General features: G+C 37.5%; 1 protein-coding gene across 2 annotated transcripts in view; it reads left to right on the forward strand.

The window, feature by feature from the left end:
• PTCHD4 (patched domain containing 4) overlaps positions 1-21,039 on the forward strand; it is a 73,613-nt gene that overhangs the window by 13,974 nt on the left and 38,600 nt on the right. For both annotated transcript variants that reach the window (XM_039326400.1, XM_039326401.1), the window contains exon 2: positions 16,451-16,931. In XM_039326400.1, coding sequence (XP_039182334.1) covers positions 16,451-16,931 — 481 coding nt within the window. The remainder of the gene's footprint in view (positions 1-16,450; positions 16,932-21,039) is intronic.

The raw sequence follows: 21,039 nt of genomic DNA on the forward strand, positions 1-21,039 counted from the left end.
TCATCAATTAAGTTCTGTTATGTTTAGAAACAGAGAATTTTGTTCCCTGCAAGAATGTCAATGCCAACTGCTCTTTAGGGATATATCTAGTCATTTGCAAAGCAACATTATATTTTAATTTTTATTCATTATTTTTCTCTTGCAAACAGCTGAGTTGGTGCTTTGGGTTTTTTTTGTTTTTTGTTTGAAAAAGCATATTGCTTTTTTTTTTTTAATAAGAAAACTCATACGAAATGGATTAACTGGCCTTTGAGGTAATATAGGACTCTGTAGTGTTTCTGCTAATATCTGACAGGGACACCTCTCTAGACAGAAGACTCTTTGTTCTTGCTGCTACTTGTGATTAACATCTAAAGCACTTCTGTGTATTTGCACTGGGAAAACTCCATTGGCTGCTCTGCCTTTCATGGAATTAGCATTGAGCAACTTCAGTAAATTTGGGAGGAGAAAGAAGATAATGGAAACTTGGCTAGTTCCATCAAACTTCTGAGCAACCATATTTAATATGGGCTAGAAGCTTTAAAAAAAACATTCAGAAAAGTCTATTTCCAGCATAGTTATTCAGTTGGTAGAGGCAATTTTAGGGATGGCTGGAGCTCATAATCTATGTTTCTGTTGGAGGCAGCCAAACAGCTGGAGCCCATGAGGTCACTGAAATGGTAGGCTGAAGTTTCTATATGTAAGCCTTATTTTGGATGGGCTTGCTATCCAAATTCCGTGGGCCTCAAAATGTAGCCTGTGAGTTGCAGGTTTCCCACATCTGGCCTATATAGCCAGAACTGCACTGTTTGTGATGGAGCTGGCACGTTCAGCTTTAATTCTGACTCTCAAATGTCATTTAATTCTACTTCATGGGATCCAGTCTTTTTTTTTTTGCTTGATCATTGAACTGACATATTGCAGCATGAATTTGTAATAGCATGAATTTGTTTGATATTTTTTCTTCAACTGCTCTGGGACAATTTTATCATATCTAACTTAACATATATATCAGAAGCTGGAATTTACAAAAGGAAGAGAAATTAAAAGTCAGCTTATTGTAAAACATATTCTTGCCAACCTGCAAATTGGGATACCTTTGCCATGAGGAAGTGACTTTCATTGAATCCAAGGCAGAGATCTCAAAATTTACTAAATACTATTATTTCATGATGGGTATAGTAAGCAATTTTTAAATGACTTCTCTTTCTTTTTCCTATCCTGTAAAACTTGTTAAAATGGAACAATTTAAACATACATTGTAGAATCTGTGCCTTCAGACACCTCCTTTGCTGCTTGGCAAACTCTGCTACACCAAGAAAAGAAACTTAATAAATTTAAAGTTTGTTAATTTTAAACATTATTAAATGGGAAGCTGTAATGTTGCAAAGCAGTGGGCTCTAAACATGACATTTATTTTTGAGCACAGCACTGAGCTTGACATAAGCGCCAGAAGCATTTTAAAAACTGACATTTGGTGATTGCCATGCAGTGCTTTATTGGGAAATACGCCTATGTAGTCAGAAAGATGTTGATCCTGCCTCTGGAGCAGGCATTAGAAAACATCTAGAGGGACTAGAGCTAATCGTGCGATACTCTTTATGAGCTTACTTGCCTGATTTGCTTATTATTACTTGTATGTTTTCTTGCCTGCTTTCTAAAAACATAGATGGATGTATTGGTTATCTAGTTTGTTTGTGGGCTACATGTGTTTTCTAGACCAGGGCATTTCAACCTATTCACAGATTGTACCACTTTTAGGATATAGCAATATTCGAGTACCACCAGTCACCTATCAAGGTGTCAAAAACTTGATGACCAAAAAAAGGGGGAAAAGTGATAAAGTACAGGTAGTTCTCAACTTACAACAATTTGCTTAGTGACTGTTCAAAGTTACTAAGGCACTGAAAAAAGTGACTTATGACCATTTTTCACACTTCTGACCATTGCAGCATCCTCAGGGTCAATCTACATTTGGATACTTGGCAATTGATTCATATTTATGATGGTCACAATGTCCCAGGATCATGTGATCCCCTTTTGCAACCTTCTGACAAACAATGTCAGTGGAGAAACCAGATTCACTCCTCCTTTTATATCCTCTCTTCTCTCCTCTCTCTTTTATATCTTCTCTTCTCTTCCCCTCCTTCTTTTATATCCTCTCCTCTCCCCTCTTTATATCCTCTCTTCTCTCCCCCTTCTTTTATATTCTTTCTCTTCCCTCCTTATATCCTCTTATCTCTCTCCCCTTCTTTTATATCCTCTCTTCTCTCCCCCCTTTATATCCTTTTTTCTCTTCCTTTATATCGTCTTCTCTCCCCTCCTTTTTATCCTCTCTTCTCTTCCCTTCTTATATCATCTCTTCTCTTCCCTTTTATATCCTCTCTTCTCTCCCCCCTTCTTTACTCTTCCGTGCACTTCCACTGATTCCTCTCAAAGCTGCGCTTTTTCATCTCTCTTTTGCAGTCCCTTCTCTTTCCTCCCATTGTCTTTTTTCCCTCTCCCTCTCCCGTCAAAACCTTCTCCTTTTATTAGCCTCTCCTCTCCCCCCTTTTTCTCTTCCATGTGCACCAGAAGTGTCAATCCTGAGGCTTCTGTCTCGCCCCTGCAGCCCTGCAGAAGCGGGTGCTGATCCTGGGCTCCAGCCCAGCCCCCATAGCCCTGCAGAAGTGCCACTCAGCTATAGCTGTGCAACGATCCTGGGCCTTCTGCCAAGCCCCGACAGCCCTGCAGCTCCAGCTGTCTCTCCTTCAGGCTTGTGCAGTGCTGCTGTCACTTTAGCTCATTCCCCTTCCCTACTACACTTGTCTAGGATAGTCACGTATCACCTGCCAGGTGCCAAAGTACCACAGGTTGAAAAGCCCTGTTCTAGGCTACCAGATATGACTGCAAACTGCTAGAAGGCAGCCACTAGAGGGCAGCAAAGAAAAATTGCTGCCCCTTTGTGACTGTCCAGATAGCTAAGTGTTTTCTGTTTCTTTTCATTAAAAACAATTTTATTAATTTACAATACAAATCCAAACTATAGAACCATCATTCGTTATATTGCATGAAGCTAGGTTTTGGGCGGCAACATGTAAGATCTGCTGGACCTTGTCAGGGATCCTTCTATATAGATGTATTTTATATAATTTTAGATATGACCCAGTTTTATGTAACATTAGATATAATATCACATTTTTGTAATTTTAGATGATTTTATGTCATTTATATAATGTTATCACATAACGTAGACGTAGATTGATCCTGGTCTTGGCAGGTTGTTTTATAGATGTATTCAGTGGTGGGATTCAAATATGTGAACAACCGGTTCTCTGTGTGTATGCTGCTTCTAGAAGTCTATTCTGGGCCTGGTCAACAAAAAATTAGCTACCAGTTCTGCTGAAGTGGTGCGAACCGGCTGAATCCCACCACTGGATGTATTTTAATTTTGTATCAAATATTATTTATTGAAATCTTAGATTTATAGGTGCTCACACATCACTCGTAGACACACTAAGATTGTAATAAACTGGCTGACTGACTGACAAAACAAACCACATTACAATCAGTAAACAATAAGCAAAGTTATGAAAAAGGAAGGAAAGTATGGTTTTTCCCATACAGGGCATAAATACATACACATATATAGAAATTCTACTCATGAATTTTAATGGTAGTCATATATTTCATTATAATATTCTACTGCTAATTTAAGTCTAAGAAAGTAGAACTCATGGAAGCAGTTTCTTCCAAAAGGAACTTTTATTAGGAGAAGCTGATAGCAGACATAATAGACAGGATCTGAGGGTTTCCCGCTCAGATTAATAGGATAAAAGAGTCCCCAGCAAACCCCACCCCAATAGTTCATCTGGTCAGTCCAAACGGGCCAATCCTCAGGTGTTAAGTCTGTTGTGGGAAAGTTGCTGATAACACCGGGTCTTTCCTAGGCTCGTAGTCAGAGGCTCATTTCTTTCTCCCCCAAGGTGACATCAAGGGAGAAACAGTTCAAAGAGCAAGTATGCAGAGAAAGTGAAAGAGATACATTGTAGTGATAGAGAAAACAAAGAGACAGCCCGCAGCAGTCCCCCCTCCCCTCCAGGAGTATGACAGAACCCAGAGCAATAGAAGAAATAGAATGAGAGAGCGTTCCCCTTAATAATATATGGGTTCTGACAGTCTATAAATAATTTGTTCAAAATATGGTAATAACACCAACTCTGCAGATCAGTAGGTATTTAGGGCCATAAATCTATTTTTATAATGCTGAAAAATAAATTTTCTAGTTATAAGTATGCATGAAGGATCCACTTTCTTTTTCCAGGTGTCAGTTTCCATACAATGGGGATATAATTTAAAGTAAAATGAACATCTGAAAATATTATACTTTATTTCAAAGTTGAATTAATGCCTATAATAACTTTCTTTTAAATAGCACAAACACAAAACACTGTAAAAACACATTTCAGTGAAGCATCAAACTTACTGCATCTCTAAAAAAATTCTGTATAATGATAGTCTCAAGTCTTTTCTATATAAACACAGTGGAATCCAGTAAGTTCAAAGTTATTCAAAGTTTGTTGAATAAAATTTAATCAATAATTTTTGGTATTAACCATTCTTTGGGCAAAATAAGAATCTCTCATTCTTTATTCCACTGAACCTTCAAAAATAGTCCTTGACTCCAACCATTTATTTAGTGACCGTTTTATCCATTTTTTAAAAACTTATTCTGAAGTCTGGATTATCTGATAGAAAAAGAATCAAAATACCCTTTCTTGTAAATAGTGTATCACAATCTTCAAAGTGATGTAACCATTGGATTTTTGATCGCATGACAGCCTAACTAAAGATGTTCTATATAAACATTAAAAATTGAACAGGGGCCCAGGTGAGAAATTGTCCAAAGTTTGCTACTCATAGCAATACGCCAAATGATATTGTTCAGGTTTGGAAAATTATTATGCCTTTTAAATAGAGAGTTGCTACTAAAAAACAATTAAAGCATCCTTTAGCTTGAAAATCCCTGTACTAATAAGAAATATTACATTACATTTTATAAATTTATTTTGTAGGTATGTATATAAGAATTCTATGTAAGATGTATAGTGTTCTAGGACAGGGGTCCCCAGCTCCCGGTCCGTGGACTGGAACCGGGTCACGGCATGCCATAGGTTCGCCACCACTATTGTAAGGTCTCCTGACGTAGGTAGGGGGTTGGACTAGAAGACCTCCAGGGTCTCTTCCAGCCCTATGATTCTGTTTCTAACTGAATATCCTGTCATTTTCCCAAACACATTTAGAAAATTAAAGTTGGAATTGAGATATGGACATGGACTGTAGACATAAATAATAATGGCAACATATAATATTGCTACACTTAATGAATTATTATGATATAGATCATGAATATTATAAGTTATAGCAGCACAAACTATTAAAAATCAAACTGTGCGTTCCTAGCTTAGTGCCTTAATGGAAAAGTGTATGAAAAGTTAGCACTACCTTTCACTTTGGATACAAGAACTACATTAAGTGTAACTGTTTCTTTGAGCATCATCTTTTGAGCTTTCCTGTGAAATAGGTATTTTATTACTTGTTAGGATTTGGCTCTTGAAACTTAGTTCCTTGGGAATATTGCTCTTGATAAATAGACTTTTTGCATTTGTCCACACTTACTATGGAAGTTAAGAGCTACCAGATATATGAGGACCCCTAAATGGAAACTAGAAATTAGGTTAATTGTTACCATCTAGTGGTTGTCCAGATTTTTGAAGTTAAGAACTAGTAGCCCTACATTTTTTGAGAGAGAGAACCTACAACATCCCTTCAACATTCCAAAAACATATTTTCAACATTCTCCACTGCTCTGCCCCCCAGAAATGATTGGGGACACTGCTTTAATCCAGAGAAACACCATATTTGCCCGCTAAAACAGGGCAAAATCTAAATTCGATTACATTTTATTTACATGTTGTTTGAATATAAACTAATTACACTTCATATGACTGTGTACTGTAGGTAGGGATGGAGTTTTGTGATTCCTGCTGCTTTAAATGTTATAATTTAATCATGGATTTTTTTAAAGTTTCCGAGAGTGACATCCAAGTCTTTTTGGGTTTTCCTGTGATCCTGGGACTCAGACTATATATCATTTATTCAGCATGCCCATTTGAATTTGGGCTGTATTGGTTCAGCGCTCTTCAAGATCTGCTGATTTTATCCTACCTAGTCAAACAGAGCCAGTACCTTATCATCATCTCCAAAATGCTGGAGTGAGAGTTTTTATCCAATCTTATTGTCATGCAGAGAATATATAACCCACTATAACCAATGTATTATACAGTAATCAAGGCTGTTAAAGTGGGTAATATCATTGCAGTTGATGATATACTGTAGCTTCCACCTGATAATTCTGTCTCAAGGACTTACATAGTTCCAGGAAAACAAAAAACAAAAGAAATACAAGGGTAAATCTAATTAAACTGTCACATTTATCACTTTCTCACAGCTAAAGTCAACTGAATGCAGACACCACTGTATTCTGCTTATTTTTTTATTATGCAGTTATACTTGTAAACCTCTTAAATTTTAAATCTAATGGAAAATAATTAGTCATGACTTCAGTTCACACTAGTGTGTCTTATATAATCCTAGTATTTCTATCTCTGCTTTTTAAACTTAGGAAATCTTTTCATAAGATCATGTCCTGAATACATATCCACCATCTAGCATTGTCTGTAGGAGCTATGAAGGGGTCTGATACAAATAATCTTTCTGAGGCATTTAATTTTTCTTTTTGTGTTTGTGCCTTTGAGTCATTCTTGACTCCTGATGACTGCCTGGACATCCCTGCAATTTTCTTGGAAATGGTTTGCCCTTGCCTCCTTCTCAGGGCTGAGAGAAAGTGATGGCCATAAAGTCACACAAATGGCTCCAGGCCTAAGGTGGGACTAGAACTCACAGCCTCCTGGTTTCTAGTCTAGTGCCTCAACATCAACCACTATACTAAACCCAAATCATTTTTCCTATTACTTGCATAATATATCTGAGATTTATTGTGAGATTTTCTGCATGTCACATATGTGTTCTTGATAGGGTCTCTCTCTCTCTCTCTTCATGCTGAGTTTTTCTCTCAGAGGCTAAGAAAATGTCCCTGTTTTAAAGTCTTAGTGTTTAACGTTCTAAGACTGCTGCAGGAGGCACCCCAGCCTATAAAGGGTTCCCATTATTAAGCCCCTATGGGCATAAATGTGGAAACCCTGGTTATGGTTCTCTGTTCATGTCACAACAGATGTGAGCTTGCTATCCTTCTGCCTGGAGACAGAGAGCATTTGAAAGCCGTGGAGGACAATTCAGAGGGGAGGGGAGGGGAGGGAAAGAGAGCACGGACTACACTGTAGTTTGTTCTTTATCTGAGCTGAGTTGGAACAGCATAGCAAGCAATGGCCAGGAGAAAAAGAACGTTTTTTTCTTAGCAAAGTCAGCTCTAATTTCAGTTCCGGTTGTCTCTACTGCTGCTGGAAACGACACCTTGGCTCACTTTTTCTGAAGAGATTAAGCAAAACAAAATACAATTGAAATTCCTCCTCTTGAAATGGACTGTGAACTACTATACTCTAGTGTGTGATACACTGACATCATTAAACACTCAATTGAACACCTGTTTCAATTTAATCAGAACCTATTAATTGGCTATGAAGATCCATGAGATTTTGAATGTCCTTATGAGTAGCACCTTAATGTTTTTCTAGTTGCCCTTCTTTTCTGTAGGGATTGTTTTTTGGCGCTCCTAAAGCTCTTCCTTTCATGGCTCTCTTGACTCTTTGCAATATTATTAATCCGAGGTTATGATTGGCTTAGGTCCTAGGACACTATTGGAAAATACGAATGAGTCTTTTGTGGCTATTCAAATGTTATGAGATTGTAACTTCAATTGTCCCTCACCTTATAGTCCAGGAGTGATAGGAGTTGGAGGGGGTGCAGAAAAAAATATGATTCCAGAAGCAGCATTACTAGTAAACACTTTGCCTAAGTCAGAAATGGCCAGACTCTTGCAGTCCTGTTGCAACCCAGAACAAGTAAACTCTAGGAGACTGCAGGAGAAGTCCTTCTGGAACAAACAGGCTTAGCAGAGTCTGGCATGCCAAGGCTGACTCATCCCAAGAAAGTCTTCTTCAGGTCAGCATAAGTTTGTTGTTTTTCCCTCACTCTGATGTTTTAAAGCCTGTTTTAGAATTAAACAGGAAATGAGGAATCTGCCATTTCTTTCCTGCATTCTGAAACAGTATATGAAAAGAAAGAGTTAATTTCTTCCACTTCTTTCTTTTTCATCTTTCCCCTTTGCTGCTTGCAACATTATTTATCCTTTTTTGTCTCTGTTTCTTCTGCCTGCAGATAAGCTTCAGTAGTTAACCACTAATACCCTATTTCATTAACTTTCCTCTTTAAAAAACACTACTGATACTCTAAATAACTTACCAAAGGGGTCTTCTGTCAAATTATTCACATCGTGCTTCTTAAATGTGGAAAACATGCTAATTTCTAGGCAAGTCTTCTGAACCAACTGTATATCCTCTATCATCTAATAGCTATAGAACTGTGATGGAAAGTTCCTTTAACTCATCTGGGCTATATTTCTACACACACACACACATACGCACGCACGCACGCGCACACACACACACACACACACATGCACACACACACACCTCACACACATCAATTTTGCATTCTGGAAGGGTTTATTCTGTAACTGAAAGAAATACTTTATTGACAGGAAGAAATATAGGTAACCTAAGCAAGTCCAGGCAACATTTTTTTCCCCGGAGCTGCAGGAATATATTACAAAAGTGATTGCATTTGATGTAGTAGCTATCTATTTGCATTCAGTTTTGCTTTGTTCCGTGGCCTTCTATACATTACTGGCTTGTAATTCACCCAGAGCCTTCTGTTTTGGGCAAAGCAGAGAAACTGTAAATAAATACATAGCATATGAGTTTCAACTTGCATATTTTTTTTCTTCTTCCCAAGGTCATTGCAGGGGCTAGGATATACCTGGAAAGTGCTTTATATATACATGTACACACAGAGAATGAATACCATAAATAGGCTTCTTTGAGGCTACTTTGAAGGGGTTTAAATATGGAATAAAACTCAGCCAACTAGAAACCCACCCTTGATTCCAGTTTAAGAAGAGAGTAGAACTTCTCAAATGTAAGCTAAGGTATGTTCTGAGATGTTTTCCTAGTAAAATATTTTAAAAGTTATATTGTTTCCCTGTCAGTGGGGGACAGGGAAACAATATATAGCCCAATAGAATTTTTCTGGATTCTATTTTAAAATAAATCTATGCTCAGCTTTCCGTAGAGGAAATACTGGGAGTGTAGTGACATGCTTTGCTAAGTCTAAAACTTTGGCTCAGCAAATTGGTCCATTACAAACATTACATGTGTCTGGGCAAACATTTCATGCAAGGGATATGATCAACAGCAAGAGCTGTGCAGCACTATTACCATAGTCACAATTGCTCTGCATTTCCTTATTTCTATAGCTCCAAAACAAAGGTGTTCAAAATATAATCCCACTATGTCCTTTAGGATTACTGATCCTTTTAAAAAATGGAAGTTTTTGAGGTTTTGTCCATGTTTGTGTATGTATATGTGTGTGATTTTCAGTGTGTGTGATTTAAATACTAAATATATGAAATGTTTACATTTCTTCTCCTTCCATTCCAACCTGTCCCCCTCTGGAACACTGCTATCATGTCTCCCCTATTTCTTTTCTTTAGACTAGCCAAACCCAAGTCCCATAGCCGTTCTTCATACATTTTAGTCTCCAAGCCTTTGATCATCTTAGTTGCTCTTCTCTGAATTTTTTCCAAACTCTCAACATCTGTTTTGTGATATGGTGACCAAAATTGGCTGCAGTATTCCAGGTATGGTCTTACTAGGGTTTTATAAAGCAGTACTAATACTTTGCATGATTTTAATTCTGTGCCTCTATTTATACAACCATGGATTGTATTAGCTTTTTTGGCTGCTGCTGCTGCACACTGCTGGCTCATGGTTAAGTGATCTAAGATAGTATGCTTTTGGTGGTATCAGTAGAATCTTACAGAGAACCTAAGAAATATTATTGCATTTTTCTTCAAACACTTAAAGCTGGTAATGAGGATTACAACATTCAATTCCAGCCATTGACTTCCCATGAATATTAGCAGAATAATATACTCCCAGTATAATTTGGCCACCATATCTGGTAAGAATCAAACTGGGGGAAATGGTTCCACTCTAAGATTTATTTCTCAGTTTTCATTTACATAACTGAGAAACTAAATGATTTAGAGAATAATTGACTCCCTTCAGTGATTTAAAAAAAACAGTACCGACCACAAACTGAGCAAAATAACAGGGTTATTGTGTAAATTTTAGGTTTCACTACAGACCTCAGTAATCCTTGAATGTGTGGCCATGCACAGCTTTTGGACCTCATAATTTGTGATTTTCTGAATGGTAATTGGTCAGCTAGGAGCTAAGGCTGTAGATAATGGCTGCTGTTTTCTGCTTTTACCAGATTATTAAAAGTTTATACCTGGCAGTTCTAGCTCTCCACAAGCAGGGATATTCACATCATTCTTGTGCCACATTTGGGATTATTATCATTCAGTAAAAAATGTTTGAAATAATATTAAATCAATTTTAACAGCAAATCCAAGTAAATTCAGAAGGAGAGAGAGCCTAAAATTGTAATATTTCATGAGTGCAACTCTGTAGGGAACCTTGTGGTACATGCCTGCTACCTGCTTCCCCCCCCCCCATCATCAGGCCCCTGTTCTGAGTTGAGCCACCAAGCCAACTGGTGCCCTTAAACTCCTGATGGAGTACCATAATAATTTCAGGATTAGAAGACATACCCTGCAGTCCAGATTTTTGAGCTTTCTGTGCCAGCACAGGTGGCTGCCTTGAAGCAAATTAGTAATCTATAAATCAGCCACAGGTCAGAGGTGAGCAAGCTCAGGCTCTATCACAGCTAGATGGAGTAAAATAGCCTTTGAAAAAATCCTTCTGCAGTATCTTTGAAGATAGACTGCACTCATCCATCCAATAGGCCAGCAGGGATCAAGACTAGTAAACTATCAATCAGGCAATATATTCAAGGGAGAAACAAAGGATGCCAGAGGAAATCCAAAGTCCAACACACAATCATGTAGAATATTCACCAGCAGCTTTTTTTTTTAGCACTGTTCAAAGAGAAAGAATGCAATAAACAAATTTATAAGTGCATTGCTGAGATCCATCAAATTGGAGCTGCAGAGTCTGCTGTCCCATTAGCACTTGCATGCCTTTTGGGTAGCCTCTCAGATCTGTTAAATTTACCCCTCTGGTCTTAGATGTTCATTAAATGCCTCTGCTCAGTTCCTGAACTTTTGAGTTACTGTCAGTGGGAGTGGATAAGAGAGCCTGTGAATCTGCTGGCTTTGGCCAAGTCAGAGTGAACTCACTGGTTCCAATACTGCTGAAATCCCCAACCTCTACAAGACTGTGGTCACTTGTTGATACTAGCTCCATTTCCTCTCCATCCTTTTCATCTAAAATCATCTCATCTGGCAGGATCATAATAGTGAAGCGATAGCAACTCCTGCTCCTAGCCTCTCTAACCCCGAACACCCTGTAGTCAAATCAGCCATATCACCAGGAGACATGAGAGAAGGTGAAGAAGTTCTGCTGCTCCTATTTCTGTCTCCACACTCCAGAATGGTGGCCTGAGAAAACCAACATTTTCTCACTATAGAAGAGATAAAAAAAGTCAAAGGGCATCCTGGGATGGAATAGTGCAAGGGGTATGCTCAACTGGTGATGAATAAAGAAAGAAAATATGACAAAGTGAAGCAGAAGTCAGGATAACATAGGTTGGTTCCTTTCTACTTGGAAGTGAGTACATCAGTAGCTCCACTAGGACTTAAATATGGGCCAAAGACATTGCGACCTCTCTCCCAAACACCTCAAGAGATGAGGAGGCCTATGAAGTTTTTGTTCAGACTGGCTTCCAACGAGAAGGAAGTGCTAAGAGGACTTTAGCAGCCTCAGCATTCTCAATGCTGAAGTGCGCTTCAGTTTTTAAAAAGCAAACGCAAGACACAAGCAGGTTCAGTATAGTTGGGACACCCTAGATTTTTTTCCAGTGTTGCATACCAACTCTCCACATAGCACTAAAATATCTAAGGCTTCCACTTCTGCATTTGTACATTTTCATCTGCTTCCTGAAGATGTGATAGACAGCTCTTCCTTGTCTGAAGGCTGCCCCTCCTTTCTGCCAAGTTCATGCTCATGTGTGGCACATTTAGAAATTAATTTCAAACAAATATCAAAAGTTAAAGCGATTGACATATATTATCAGTGGTATCATGAATTGTTTCTTCTTGTTTCATTACTGAATGCAGTATAACCCTTCCTTGAATTGTTTTGGAACAGACATGAGATTATATAATGATACAATTGCTATTTGTTATCAACTATGGCTAAACAGTCAGTGGCATATTAGCCATTATGAAAATATCCAGTCAGCAGTTGTGTGAAACAAAGGCAAGCAGGCAAGCCGGCTGATTTACTGATAGACATGTGATTTACAATCCATAGTTTTTGCATTCCTTGGTTACTCAGCATCTCTTAGGAATGGAAGGTACCTCTCACTATTGTAGTATTAGTGTATTACATTTGTATCTGGAAGGGATAGCTTGGATGAGAGGATCATGAACAGAATGGGTGTGTATTGCCTATCAGAAATTTCAGCTTCCTTACATATTGAAAGGATCACATCCAATACTAGTATGAGCCATGTGTTGACCAATCCACAGGAACTGGAAGTGAATCCAAAAATGAACTTACAAGTTCCTTCCTATAAATACCATGTACGTAATTGTGCAGGAAGAAATTGTTGACTAACTTTTTAGGCAAGGATTTCTACTTAGGGATGGGGCCAAGTTTCTGTTTTTCAAAAAGTATCTGAGATCAATGGCTAATAATTGCAATGCTGTATTTGGCAGTATCTTCATGGATTTCTCTATGTGGACAATACATGCATGACTGTTTTGTAAGGAGCAGTTGCCTCTCCCTTCCAACTTTCCTGTTGCCTGTCTTGAAGGGCTGACAGTTTGCCTATCCAAATACGACAGGAGAGTCAATGACATAGTTTCATGCCTTGTAGATTCACAGATGCTAACGGTACTAGCTTATTGTTATAAACAGTATGATGGAACAGATAAAGCATAATTCAACTCAGCAAAGTAATTGTCAAAGAAGGTTGTTGTATTGTTTTGTATTCTTAAAAAAATCCAAAAGTCAACACTGTGCATGGCGCCTTGTTTATTAGAAAAACAATTTAATTAGTTTGGTTTTTAAAAAAGTTATGAATTCCTTAAATTAGGAAATTTTAGTATTCTGATTTAAAACCAGTGTTTTTGCCAACAGCAAGAAGTGTAATGTTTTGTACCTGTTTGTCATAGCGAAATTCCTCATTATAATTGTTTTCCAAATCTGAAAATAAGATTTGATTTAGCAAGATTTGAATGTCTTATTTAACTTTGACCAAATACAGTTACAATGAGATTTTGTGTGGCAACTTCATCTTAATAGAGAAGCCTATGCACACATTTGGGAATGAAACCAATATCTATTCTACACATTATTATGTCCCATTGAAATCCATATGGCTTCCTTCCAAATAACTGAGTGTAGGATTGTAATTTTCCTGTTAGATCCATATGTAAATCATGGGTTATTAGGGTTAAAAAGAATTATTTCACTGTATTACTCAACAGTATCCTAATGAACGTGACCATAGAACAATGGTGGTAATTATTTCAGATCAATTTATTTATTAAATTTATATACCACGCATCTCCCTGATAAGGTGAGAAATATATAGTTAGGGAATAATTCTTCCTGTTATGATTTCAAATTGTTATTGATGGATTAATAGTAATTGGTCATGGGCTCTGTCCATAATTTCAGTTTAGAGAAATAACCATTGTAAATGTTGTCTCACGCATAAAGGATCCTAATTGGTTCCAATTTTGTTTGTACTTTTCTTTAAAACTGTTTGTTCTTATGGAATTTTTTTTTTCAAAGATAATTTTTATTAAATTTTTAACATTTTACAAAAACAAAACAATCTTCCCCCCATCCTCCCCAACCCTCCCATTCCCTCCCCCGACCTTCCCAGAGCTGGATATAGGCTTAATTAAAATTTCATCAAAAAATCTTAAAAAGAGATATAAACCATAAATAAATCTAACAGTTAAAAATCTAAATACATTAATTAGAAAAATTATAAAATAATTAACAATAGTATATATATATAAAAGAAACATGAATACAAAAGATAAATGTTTAAAAAAGAAAAGAATAAAAAAAAGGAAAAAAGAAGAACAAAAAAAACCAAAATATTCCATTTTAAATATAAATTATTAAAAAACTAAATAATATTTTTTATATCTAACTTATATTGTATAAAATCTATCCATTTTTTCCATACCACAACATACTTCTCTTGCAATTGATCCTTCAAAAAAGCCGAAATCTTTGCCATTTCCGCCAAATAAGAAACTTTAAGAAACCACTCTTGCAAAGTAGGCAAAGATTCCTTCTTCCAATATTGCCCTACTAACAACCTTGCGGCTGTAATTAAATTTAACATCAGTGTAGTCTCCTTAGTATCACAATCAATAACAATACCTAACAAAAACAATTGTGGGGTAAATTTTACCCTCCTTCTAAAAATTCTTTGAATATTCCACCATATCTTAATCCAAAAGGCTTTTATATTTTTACACGACCACCAAATATGATAATAAGTAGCATCCAAACGTCCACATCTCCAACATTTAGGCTGTAAGTCAGGATACATACGAGACATTTTTTGTGGATCAAGGTGCCATCTGTAAAACATTTTATAAAAATTCTCCTTTAAATTCTGGGCTTGTGTAAATTTAACATTTCTCACCCAAATAGTTTCCCAAGTATCTAATAAAACTGGTTCACCAAAATTTTGTGCCCATTTAATCATACATTCTTTAACTAATTCTGCTTCTGAATCCAATTCTATTAACACCCCATAAATTCTCTTAATGTGAGTTCGTCTTTGATCTTTTACTTGTTTAAAAAAATTCTCATCTTCTCTAAGCAAACCCACATTACAATTTACCTTCCACCTATCCACAATTTGTCTATATTGAAACCATGAATATATAATATTTTCTTGTGCTAGGTCTTCCAAAGATTTTAACTGCCAATTTTTACCATCCCATCTAAGTAATTGTGCATAAGAAACACTATCCATCTTAACTCCTCTCCTTATCCCCTCTATCGCATGCCATGGTATGGCCCATAATGGAATTTTAGAATCAGTTCTATAATATTTCCTCCAAACCCGAAGTAAAGAAATCCTTATAATATGAGATTTAAAAACCCTATCAACCTTTTTATTAAAAATTAAATAGGCATGCCATCCAAAAAGTAAATCCCAACCCTCCAAGAGGAGTATTTCTGCATTTGTTAAATTAACCCAATCACTAATTAATGTTAAAACCACAGCATCATAATACAATTTCAAGTTCGGTACCTTGAGTCCACCTCTCTCACGAGTATCTTGCATAATTTTAAGTTTTACTCTTGACTTTTTCCCTGCCCAAATAAATTTGTTGATACCTTTCTGCCATTCATTTAAATTAACCTCATTCTTTAAAATAGGTATCATTTGAAATAGAAAAAGAAACTTTGGCAGAACATTCATTTTAATCACCGCAATTCTTCCCAGAAGAGATAATTGCAACTTCTCCCAATTTTTCAAATCTGTTTGTATCTTGACCCACAGCTTTTCATAATTATTTTTATACAATTTTGCATTAGAGACAGATAAAGTGTTCTTATGGAATTAACATTAATTTTTAATGTGACTGAAAAGCAAAACAAATGTATTCTCATTCACTGTTTGTATGTGGAATAACCCAAAATATAAGTGGAAGAAAAAACAAATTCCAATCCTTTAATTTCTGCTGTTCATTTGTCTGTCAGGCTGCTCTGTTGCCCTCCTTCTCATTGATAAGGTATTTTTATAAAGAAAAGGAGGAAAACCTTTGTATGTTATAGCTTTTTTAGCCCCCCCCCCCGCTAGTTTGCAACAATATGTAGTTACATTAATATACACAACACATTACTGATTGAATTGGGGTGTCTTGCCATCCTTGCAATTCCTCCAGTTGACCATGTTCTTCCCTGAAGTTTCCTTCATCCCCAAGGACCCTTCTCCTTTTGCTTTATGGTCTTCAAAACCTAATTCAAATTGCTTATAATTTTTATCATCCCAGAAAAGCAGGATAACTGGATTTGTCTTCTAGGAAGCTCTTTGTAGGAGAAATTCTAGAGGTGCTGTTATTTGTACCTTAAGAAAAAGCTTCATCCTAACATATGTATCCCTTGGTTTTTCTCCTCAGGATGGGAGAAGCAGCTTTATTGGCCATCAGCTTGGCGGAGTCATGGAGCTGCCAAACAGCAAGGACCCAAGGGTCAAGTCAGCCAGAGCTGTCCAAATCACTTACTACCTCCAGACTTACCCTTCTGCAGCCCAGGACCTCATCAGTGAGAAGTGGGAGAATGAATTCTGCAAACTGATACGCGAGCTGCAGCTCCATCACAAGGATCTACAGCTGCATTCTCTGGCCTCCTTTAGTTTGTGGAGGGACTTTCACAAGACCAGCATCCTAGCCAGGGGCAAGATCTTAGTGAGCCTCATGCTTATCCTGTTGGTGGCCATCCTCTCCAGCTCCATGAAAGATTGCCTGCGCAGCAAGCCATTTCTTGGGCTCTTGGGAGTGCTCACAATCTGTATCTCCAGTATTACTGCTGCAGGGATATTTTTCATTACTGATGGAAAATATAATTCAACTCTGTTGGGAATCCCTTTCTTCGCAATGGGTAATTATTTATCTTTTTAATAACAGGATTAGTGTTGCTGAATGACAGAATTGTAAATAGCTCCTGTCCTATGTTGTATAAGTACAGCTATCTCTCGATTGATTTGCCTGCAGCTTATAAATCACCCTAAGCAATTGCCCCATCTCTTTGTTAAAAGAGAAAACACTGAGAGGGTAAAATGATTGGAACCAAATCTCAACCAAGAGGCAGATCTTTTATGGATCCCAGTTATAAAATGAAGAAAAAATGTGTTTTTTTTTTAATTAGAGAGTTGCTGAACTGCTTTTGAAAAAAAAACTCAATCAGAACATCAAAGAAGAGGGCAGGGAGGAGATTAAAACAACTCTAGAAGGCAAAGTGTCAAATATGGGGACAAAAAGAGTATAATTTGCAAAGGAAGTTAACATTCTGACTACATGCATGTTTATTGATATAAAGTCTCTTTCTATGAAGTACGATTTATGCTTTTGCAATGTGTTTAGTCATAAATAATGTACAGGTAGTCCTCGACTTACAATAGTTCATTTAGTGACCGTTCAAAGTTACAAGAGCACTGAAAAAAGTGATTTATTACCATTTTTCACACTTACAACCGTTGCAGCATCCCCATGATCACGGGATCAAAATGGAGACTGTTGGCAATTTACTCCTACTTTTGACGGTTGCAGGGTCTCCGGGCTCCCCTGATTCCCTTTTGTGACCTTCAGACAAGCCAAGTCAATGGGGGAGCCAGATTCACTTAACAGCTGTGGCAAGAAAAGTCATAAAATGGGCAAAACTCACTTAAGAACTGTCTCACTTAGAAATGTGGGGTTTAATTGTGCTTGTAAGTTGAGGGCTATCTGTATAAAGCACCCCAAATAAATTACATTTAGGACTACTCTACAACTGTTGATCTCTCTCTCTCTCTCATTCTCTCTCTCTCTCACACACACACACACACACACGCACACACGCACACACACAGAAAACCACAAACACACACATGGAAGCTAATCCTTTGACCATAATGAGATTTTGCTTTTAATTAAATATTCTCAACATAATTAAACATCATATATTTTCCAGGTTTTTTTAAAATTATGACATTATACATCTTCTATAATCTCTAGCTCTCTGAAGTTAAGGCAATTGCCAAGATGTTTGCAATAAGTTATTATGATGCCATTTATTTCAATTAAATAACAAATATCATGAAACCATCCTAGTTTTGAAGCAAATAACATGTATTTGGGCAGGCTTAATTTAAATGAATGGACTGACATGATCAGCAAATCAAAACTGAAGCGATAAGCAAAGGATGAGTTTTCTGTCAGTCAGTCTTTAGATTGAAATAACTGATCTTGTTCTGTAGAGATAGAGCATATGTTTGGCCTTTAGATATTTTCAATGGGAATACACTTTCCATTTGATTTCCAGGTCCTTCTCATTTAATTATACATGGTACTTTTATAGATCACCATGGGCAAAGAAGACTATTTTTAGAGAGTTATTTAGAGGTGGAATCTACTGCTAGAGTCAATGGGGACCAAATACTCTTATTTTAATTTCGAGACAGGTATCTTTCTCTTCAAAATCGTTAACAGAATTTCCATGTAACTAGAGAAAGAAAGAGAGCCACTTTGGTGAGCTAGTGAAGGTGCTGGCCTAGAAACCAGGAGAGTGTGCATTCTAATTCTGCCTTAGGCATGAAAGCCAGCTGGGTGACCTTGAGCCTGACACTTTCTCTTAGCCCTAGGAATTAGGCAAGGGCAAACACCTCCAAAAATCTTGCTAAGAAAACTGCAGGCAACTGCCATAATTCCGAACTGACACAAAGACACTCATTCATTCACAAACACACAAACAAATGAAATAAAACTACAGAGCAAATGTTTCTGAATTCTTGTAAGATAAATTTGCACAGCAGTCAAAACAATAGTTAAGAGCTTTTCACTGAGGATATATAGACTGTTTCATTGTTTAGGATATTCAGAGATATGGATACATTCAGCTTTTTATATTTAAGGAACTGTAAGATGGTTTAATTTAAGAAAACTTTCACTGCTTGTATCTGGAAATATAGCAATGCATACCACATCAAGGATCAGCTCATTAAGGTTGAAAGGACCATGCTTCATGGCAGAGATAAGCTGGCGTGGTGTATACATCATCCTTAATAGGACAGTGCCAAACTGAACTCTGAATACTTTCAAATGCTAGCAGTACTAGGTGAATTGTGATCAGTTCTTTCACCGTGGGAATAATGGCTCCCATTCCAGAAAAACAAAGTACATTAATTTATTGTTTACTCCTTTTAAACAGTTTTTTTAAGACTGTATTTTAAGTTTATAAAATTGGTGATGCATAATTTAAAAAATCAAACATCTAAAACAATCACTCAATCTGTCTGTCAAATCTTAATTGCTTTGGGTCTAATTTGTGTTGTCTTAAACCAGGGGTAGGCAAACATGGCTCTTTTATGGTTCATGGACCTCAACTCCCAGAATTCCTGAGCCATCCATGCTGGCTCAGGAATTCTGGGAGTTGAAGTCCACAAGTCATAAAAGAGCCAAGATTGCCTACCCCTGTCTTAAACCAATAGGTCTTATTGGATTTGAAGACTTCAATAGACATCTGGATCTAGCCTTTTTTCAATTCTTTCTCCCTTTCTCTTCCTTTCCTTGTACTTCTCATGGAAGTACAGTTAGGTCAGAAATTCAGATCATATCAGAAGTTGTTTGTGACTTGTAACTTATTAAGAGCAAGGCAGAAAAACCCTAATCTCTCTGGCATTTTCCCAGCCTCATATTTATATTTCTCCTATACATGGTGAATATTATACACCAGTGGTAGCGAACCTATGGCACATGTACCAGAGGTGGCACTCAGTGCCCTCTCTGTGGGCACGTGCGCCGTTGCCCCAGCCCTGTCTCCCCCCCACAGCCTCCTCCTCACCAGCAGCCCCTCCAGAGGAGAGTCGCCCCCGGGCGTGGAGCAGCGCAGCCAAGCACATGGCAGGTGGGCAGCAGGGACAACTCTGCCCTTGTGCTGTGTTGTGCAGATGATGTTGCGGGGCACGAGCGGAGGGTGTGGCCACTGTGGCACTACAGAGCCACTTGGGCGATCTGGGTCGTGGAGGTGGTAGGTGGTCTGGCAGGTGGGGCAGGCCGGGGCTGGGGGTGGAGCGGGCGGGGTGGTGGTTTTTGGGCACTCGATCTCTAAAAGGTTCACCATCACTGTTATACACTGTATAACCAATCAATTAAAATGATTCTTCACAAACAATGCAAGATTTCAATGAGGAAACCATATAGTATAAAATAAGTGTTTGTTTGTGTGAGTCCTGGCTATAAATCCTACCTTTAATCAGCTGGGTATCCCAGCAAAATTGCTAAGATGGGTGGGAGATCTCTCTCTTTTTCTCTGTTTCACACAAACCCTGCTGCTTTATTTTGGCTCTTGGTCTAAAATCATCTAGTGAATTATAGATATGCAGTTCTGAACATGTCAGAAGAAAATTCTTCCCTTGTACAAAGCTATTTTGGCCAGAGGTCCACATGATATCTTGTGCTACTTGGAGATAAACTTTCAGCAAGGATATAAAAGGTGAGCTTCTGATGTGGCTACTCTCCATGTGCCCATAGCATGCAGTGATATTTGAAGAGTCTAGTTGTTTCTGGATCAGTGAAATTATTATAATCACATAGAAGAAATCACATAGAAGAATCACACCCATGTGATTCTGTAGGCTAGGAAAGAAGTAGTTTCTTTTGAGATTTAGGGGCATCTGAAAAAAAATCTCTTTTGAAATAGTTGAATTACTTTCTATGTGTAAGTCAGTAATACAGATTGAAATGATATTAAGGAGCTTTCTGTGTGATACCTTCAGTTAAAAAATATCCTCCATGAAACACTATGCTAGATAATATCATTCATAGTGATCATATAATTATCTATAGCAGACATGTCAAACTGCTGGCCCGTGGGCCGGATGCATCATACTGAAATCGCGCCCATCCTATTGTCGGCAATGGGGAAAAAGTCACGATACATCGCGTGACATCACATGACATCGCAAGTTTGACATGCCTGATCTATAGCATTCCAAAAAATGCCTTCCTTTTTT

Source organism: Crotalus tigris, unplaced genomic scaffold (assembly GCF_016545835.1).
Source record: "Crotalus tigris isolate CLP2741 ecotype Arizona unplaced genomic scaffold, ASM1654583v1 scf7180000024340.7048381, whole genome shotgun sequence".
Classification (NCBI taxonomy): Eukaryota; Metazoa; Chordata; class Lepidosauria; order Squamata; family Viperidae; genus Crotalus; species Crotalus tigris.